This window comes from Triticum dicoccoides, chromosome 1B, assembly GCF_002162155.2.
Source record: "Triticum dicoccoides isolate Atlit2015 ecotype Zavitan chromosome 1B, WEW_v2.0, whole genome shotgun sequence".
NCBI classification, from domain to species: domain Eukaryota; kingdom Viridiplantae; phylum Streptophyta; class Magnoliopsida; order Poales; family Poaceae; genus Triticum; species Triticum dicoccoides.
This window is the reverse complement of record NC_041381.1, coordinates 118,358,402-118,365,907: the sequence shown is the minus strand read 5'-3', so window position 1 is coordinate 118,365,907 and position 7,506 is coordinate 118,358,402. Positions and strand designations below refer to the sequence as shown.

General features: G+C 43.9%; 1 protein-coding gene across 2 annotated transcripts in view; it reads right to left on the bottom strand.

Annotated features, from left to right (window-relative positions):
• Positions 1 to 3,724: 3,724 nt before the first annotated feature.
• LOC119322586 (RRP15-like protein) overlaps positions 3,725 to 7,506 on the bottom strand; it is a 6,135-nt gene continuing 2,353 nt past the window's right edge. Inside the window, exons 6-8 of one of the 2 annotated variants that reach the window (XM_037596071.1) lie at positions 6,770 to 6,840; positions 4,232 to 4,324; positions 3,725 to 4,140 (exon numbers count right to left, since the gene is read on the bottom strand). In XM_037596071.1, coding sequence (XP_037451968.1) covers positions 4,081 to 4,140; positions 4,232 to 4,324; positions 6,770 to 6,840 — 224 coding nt within the window. In that variant the 3' untranslated portion in view covers positions 3,725 to 4,080. The remainder of the gene's footprint in view (positions 4,141 to 4,231; positions 4,325 to 6,769; positions 6,841 to 7,506) is intronic. The other variant, XM_037596078.1, reaches the window with a different exon arrangement.

Below are 7,506 nucleotides of genomic sequence, written 5' to 3'. Positions count from 1 at the left end.
CGTGGGTCCGGCGGCGCGTGGTGGGGCGGGGGCTGTGGCGGCGCTTGGAGGGGTAGGGATCCGGCGTCGCAGGGAGGAAGGAGGGCGGCACGCCGGCGTTGCGGCAGATTTTTGGGGGCGAAGAAGGTGGGAGGAGGTGGGTGGGTGGGTGGGCACGAGGGGGGACGGATGGAGGAGTGTAGCGTTCAGTTCGGTCGTACTCGTTTTTTATCTACGCGTCGGTTCCTGTCGGTTGCCGCGGGGTCGCTGTTATCAGAATAAGGCGTTTTGATGTGGTATTGTTCATTAGTTCACAATATATGAATCTTGTTAGTGAAACCTAGACTGTTTATTTTTTTAGATATATATGAGATGCCTAGTTTTATAGATAATTATGAGATGTTGAGTTTTGTAGCTATATATGAGATGTTGAGTTATGGCATCTCATATATATCTAAAAAAATAAACAATCTAGGTTTCACTAACAAGATTCATATATTGTGAACTAATGAACAATACCAGGGTAATACCACTATGACTACACATCCTAAATCACAACACCCAATCTTGGACAAATAAAAATCCAAATCAAGCAAATCAAGGGTTCCACCCAATCTTGGACAAATCTCTAAAATGGCAACGAATTTACGGAGGAAAAGAAAAGGAACTGAGGAGTTTACCTAGTAGGAGGAATTGGAGATCGAATCCATGGCTTAAATCTCCAGATGTGAGAGGGTGTGGGGGGTCGAAGGGGGCGCCGCGATGCTCTCTGTTATAGAGAGCAATTGCCTTGGAGAGGGAAGAACTTCCTTAAGAGGGCTGACCCGATGCGGCTTAAGTCAACGTGCAGCGCCTAAGTGCTAGGCGTTGCACATTATAATGTGTGGCGCCTAGTGCTTAGGCGTTGCACGGCTGGCTGTGGGGCTGCGCCTGGCCCCAGGCTGCCACGCTGGTCGGGCGTGCGGCGGCTAAGACAAAGTCGCTGCATAGCGGAGTGCAGCGTCCAGATGTCAGGCGCCACATAAAACGGTCAGTTTGTGCATTTTTTTTTCAAGAGCAATTCAGGTCGTGATTTGATTTCGCTCACAGGTCAAATATATGTTTTTTGCCCCGGCCTGCAATTGAGGAGTGTAGCATGGAGCATGTCCGCCGTTTCCTATTTGGCGGTATACCTCGCCAAATGTTGGGCCTCAGGCCGTTGGGTCGGGCCCTTCCCTAAATTGCAAATATGTCGGGCCCAAGCTCGGCCCGACCCGGGCGTCGGGCTTAGATCTCAGGCACAGGCCCGTCCCGTGGGCAAGGTTGGGCTGGACCGGGTCGGGCTTTTTTGGGCCGGGTCGTCCCATGGCCAGGTCTATTTGGCGCCCACATCATGTAAGCTACTACGCTAGTGTCAAAAATGCTTATAGCAAGAGGGAGTAGTTCATATACGATCCGGCCCATGTAGTTTTTCTTTTCATTGGTTTTGGGAACCTTCTCCTATGTCTTTTCTTTCGGGCGGTTTTTCCGGGATGAGTGTTGTTCAGTTTTTCTATAATTTTTCTAGAAGGAATTCAAAAACCTTTTGAATTCATGATTTTTTTTCAAATTCATAAAAAAGTTTCAAATTTGCAAAGATTTTTTTGAATTGTATTTTTTTTCAAATGCACAAACTTTTTTAAAAAGCCATGAAGAAATTTGCAAATTCATGAACATTTTTAACCTCATAAACATTTTTCGAATACATGGATATTTTTTTAATTCCACGAGAAGTTCTCTTGAAAAGTCAACGATCAATGGTCAAACACTTAACTTATGACCATGATTGGGAAAACAAAACCATCACGTGAACTAGTCTTACCGACGAGACTAGGAATCTATTTACGGTTTATTATTCTACATATGCACATGAGTTTTCCTCTGAGCTTTGTAGTTATTGCAGACTCGAGAACCATAATAGTAGTAACATAGAATATAAACATTAATTAGGGACATGGAACTAAATAATAACTTTTATTATTACCTCTAAGGAATATTTCGGATGATTTTCCCCCCGCAAAAAAAAGGAATATTTCGGACACAATAAGCGTTGACCGCCATGTGGGCCAACCATGTATGTGTGTGTGTTCAAATAAAAGCAACCTCATGCACCATCATGGGAGCCACTAATGTCGGGCCCCACAATCGGTAGCCACTGCTACTCTCTCTCTCCCTGTTGTGTGTGTGTGTGTGTGTGTGTGTGTGTTTTCGAATAAAAGCAACCTCATGCACCATCGTGGGAGCCACTGATGTCGGGCCCCACAATCGGTAGCCACTGCTACTCTCTCTCTCTCTCTCTCTGTGTGTGTTGTGTGTGTGTGTGTGTGTGTGTGTTTTCGAATAAAAGCAACCACCTCATGCACCATCGTGGGATCCACCGATGTTGGGCCCCACAACCAATAGCCATTGCTACTACTCTAGCACTCATGGATATCTGATTCTATATGCCCTAGTTTGTTCATGCTTGCTCTCTTCTCTTCGGGTAGTGATGGGTGGAGGAGGTCAATGTCATCATCGACCTTGGAGGGAGATGGCTTGGGGGTTGCTCAATTCGGCTCCGAACATGCTCCCATGAGCCCGAGACATCGAGGTCGGTGTTCCAAATGAAGGTGAAACTTTTTTTTTGAGTTGCATACCTTTTTTTGACATGTTGGAAGCTCATGTGTTTTGTTGCAAACACATGGACGACATGTTGCGATGATCATGGGCGTATGTTACAAATTGTGTGTTTATGTTGCAAGGTTATTTTTTGCGGCGTTGCAAGTGTTGGCTTGCATGTTGTATATGTATAAACCGCAAAATACTATGTATTCTAAAAATTACTTTTCAAGATAATTAACCGCTGGTATGAGTGGTTGGTAAAGTTCTTATAGCATCTGACCTACCCAACCGAACTAACGGGGTATTTTGATAAGGGTGCCATTGATGGAATTACCAATGGAGTGGATCTTGCTAGTTTTTGTATAGGTGAAAAATTAAATATGTAGGGGCGTAAGTCCATCCAATAGAGATAGGTTGAGGAGAAATAAAGGAGAAAACTAACCTTGCAAATAGGCACTTCACCTTCTTCACCATAGTGCAATATGAAACGAACTTCATACCAGGCTGAAATTAATGATTGATAAAGTTTCCGGTGAGCTACCCAAGGATAAAGTCACAACAAAGAGATTCTTAGACATTGACCCACCAGAGGACCAATAGCTTCATGTCAATATCAACCGCCCAGGCCTTTTATATAAGGTCAGGCTTTTCTATGCTGAGGATACATAGCTCATTCTTATTTGTGTCACAGTTTTCCTATTTTTGTGGGTTATTTGTTGTGCACCTGCTTACTGGAGATGTGAATTTGATATCCATAGGCATAGAAGGCACCAGGAAGTTTCAATGTATCGCTAGAATTACAACATGCACGATATCGGCTGTTGCTGCTTCCTGGTACACCTTGTGATGGGTGATAGAGGTTCTCAAATCAAAAGAAAAGGTGTTAAGAGTGGCTGCCACTGTTTCCTGGACTACTGGTGCATTTTCCTCTAGGCAATCAGGATGTGCGCCATAGTTAGTCGTTTGTGTATATGTGCAGCTGCTTTGGTCTTACCAAAGCTTGCAAAAGCTACCTGGACCCCAGGTTTGTTAATCCTGAGTTATACATTTTGAAATCAAATTCGTACAGCTATTCCAGTTACAACTTGCCGGTATGCCAGAAAAACCTCTTCGGATAAACTAGTAGTATTTCCGATTTTCAACAACAAATCATTGCAGCACAAAAGTATCAGGTTCGTCTTGATGCACTACAAAGAATTCTGGGCAAAACAATTATACTCGTTAAGCTGCGACCACAGTTTTGCAAGAATTTTGTTGTGATACAAGGATGAAGAGAAACTAAAACTACAAGGTTTGCATGTAGAAATCTTGCGCTCTTGGATGCACACAATGAAACCTAGTAAACAAAAACCACATCAGAGACGCCATTCTTCCCCTCTCCAAAATCTTGCGCTCTTGGATGCATCCAAAAGCATCCACTGCCCTCCATTCCCCCCTTCAAAATGTAGCCCCTCAGCCAACCGTGCAAATAGATTTTGTTTCCTATTCATCATCAGAAAAGTTGTCCAAAGGGACCTCACTCGGTTTAGCCACATCAGAATCCTGCCCAGTAAACAAGACATTAGTTAATTATTATACAGGTGCATGTGTGATTGTACTCACACAAATAATGCTATATCCAGAAGATTTTTACCTGCGCTTTATCCCAGTCCTTCAATTTGGAACCAAGCATGTATGTGTCACGTAGAGGGGCCCACCCTGGCTCATCTTCACCTTTGCCAATATTCTAATAAGCAGATCAATTATGAGTTACATGCACAGAAATCCACAAGTTCAGTTATATATGCAACACTGTATTAAAAATATGTTGCAAAATACTTAGAAACCTGAGCAGTTCAGCTAGTTAATTACACCAACAAGTGAACTAGCAGCTTAGTTGCATAAACCAATGAACCAGCTTTTTTACTACTGTTAGGATGATTAGTATACTGGTATTTATCCCCCAACTACTCCTATATCCTGCAGCTTTTACTGTCTTATGGCTCAATGGCTCATGGCAATCCTCATCTTCAAAATTTCTAGCCTCTAAATTAGACATAGTGTTCAAACTCCACTATACAACCACGGTCACATTCATATGCAAAAGAGAAGGGGTGCGCTATGGGCTTTGCTTTAGCGTTTCATGTCAAGTTGCACTGTGGTACTTTTTACAGCTATTAGCTTACATGTTTCGACCATGCATAGATTCATTTACTTTGTACACCAAATAACTAGTTTCAAAATCGAGTCTTGTTTGTAGTTTACTGTGACTGATTGGTACACTAGCAACGATGAGTTCCATTGTCCACAGATTTAATCGGACAACACAACATTAATACCTAGTACCATGAGCCCCTAAACTGAAGGGGCGGACTTTTAGGAGTTGTTTGGATAGCATGTTTTGACAGAATCCGTTTTAAGTAAAACTGATTCCACCCTGAGGTTGTTAGCCCGAACTGTGAGTGCTCAGGGCCGAACTGCGAGTACTCGGGGGACACTGAGCAAAGCAAGCAAAAAAATTGTGGACTAGCACACAGGAGAGACTCTTGATTGGTGAGTGAAAAACTTATTTCTATTGCCAGCACTTGGGCTGTATTTATAGTACAAAGGGAGGGTCGGTTCCTGAAGTTTAAACCGACAACGGCTACTAGTACAAGCAAAACCTGAATTTACTACTACCTGTCTAGATACATTCACTTACTAACTAAGAGAGCTCTAGACCTGTATCTTATCCTGAAATGCTGCTAGGGTAAGATAACCTGCCCTAGCAGCATATTTTGACTTGTGTTGCTGCGCTGAAGAGACTTCTGTTGACAGGGTTTGACCCACAGAGGTTAGCGCAAACTCTGTTTGCATATCGTAGCCAATCCGTGGATTACTAGAACGTATTTCGCCTAAACTTGTAATTTTGCGTTTATGGAAAATCGACTAATAATTGTTTCTACAAAAACGCATTCTCTCATGAACCAACAAAGCCAGTCATCATCCATCAACAATTACTCGTGGATTGTTAATGCTGCCGCCGCCATGAAGGATTGTGCCGCCCCTTGCCAGTCATCATCTTGCAACAATTACTCGTGGTCGCCGCCGACGTTTACCCCCTCCGCCACTGTCGGTCCTCGGCCATGGTCACCGCCGACACTTCCGCTCCACGATATTGCCAGCCCACACCCATGGTCACCGCCGACACTTCCGCTCCACGACATTGCCGGCCCACACCCATGGTCACCGCTGTCGCTTCCGCCCCATGCCACTGTTGTCCCTCACCCATGGTCGCTGCCGTCTTTTCTGTCCTACGCCACTGCCAGCCCATTGTCACCGACTACGCTTCAGCCTTACGCGGCTACGCCACTGCCAACCCTCGCCCATAGCCGCCAGCGCCACTTCTGCCATCCGCCACAGCCGGCCGACTCCAATGGTCATAGTCCAGTAACTACAGTTTCCATGTGAATCTGCTGTTTTGGCTGCCCGTGAAGGATGCATACGGGCAAGCTATTGCTTGAGGAGATCGAATCTTCTTACCACAGAGCATGCGAACGACGTGACAATAGCTCCAGGGAGCCCCTCGCTGGATGTTGCTGACCACCAGCAACGCTGATGCTACTTCCTACAGTCTTCATAGTGCTGCTCTCAGGTCACTGCGGAGGATGGAGAAGACATCTTGCTCGGCCAAAGCTGTGATTTCGATCTCAGCGAGATAATGGTGTCAGCAGGAAGCAGCGGCCTCACAATAAGAAAGATAATGCAGTATTTCTTCAATGGCATCATCATCGTCATTCTCGGCCAAAGCTGTTGCACGGAGTTGACGATTGCATATGTGTCCGTGAAGGAGAGTTCAGGAACAAAGAAAAATCTATTTAATACTCTCATTGATATTTGAAGTTTTCAAGTCCAAACGAATTATCCTATAAATCAGCTTCAACAAAACAACAACCTGAAAATAGTTTTCCTAACAAGGTTTTCGAGTAGATGAGTCGTTCTTGAATAGTCAACCCTGCAGTTGCGACTAGTCGCGACTCATCGCCTAGTCGACAGGTTGTTGAGTCGACTAGTTGTTCGACTCATCGACTAGTCGTTCGACTCAAAAACAGTGTTTCCTAAAAATCCTCTGAAAACTGGTTTTGCTAATACTTGTTCCAAATACTAGTTATTCAAACAATCACTTAGTGAAGAAAGAATTAGGTGTAACTACCTTTGAGAACTTGGAAGATCCCTGGCCTTGTTGTCCTTCTTTAGATGGTACAGAGTGTTTTGCCAAAGCTGCTAGGATGAACAGCAAACCAATCAGCCCCATTTGGATTTCAGTATAGAAATGGTTGTGAGCATCAAAACTGAACGCAGAAGATAGGCATGATATGCACAATCATGGGTCAATATGATGGTATGCTAGCATCAAAAGAACTATAGCATGTCATATCTCCAGCTGTTTTCAGTTCTAATTGATTTTTAAGTTTGTCTGCAAATTATCAAACAAATGTACATCTACTGTTCTTACAGTCAAACATCAAGTCGTCAAATTCAAACCCTCTAAAATGTAAGCAGTTATATGCCTCTCCCAACACTTGGTCATTCAGTGGCCCATATATGGTGGTGTTTACAGAGTAGAAAGCAGACCTGTATCATGTCCATTGCAACTCTAATTAACATCAACCTGAGCTTTGAAGCTCAGGACTGCACCTAATTAGCTAAAGGCTTGATAAACTACGAGTCCAGGTCACCAACTTTAATGGTTTTTCACAAGTTTCACTCTGCAACTGAGATGTTTGAAAAGAAGATTTCACATAATTATTTTCAAGCTTGATTAAAACAACTACTCCTACAAGACTTCAGAAATACATAGTTTTTAAGGCGGTAAGGCGACCTAAGGCGCTGGGGGGGCGCCTTATCGCCTAGGCGACGCCTAAGCGCCTAAGGCGGGCATATTTGTAA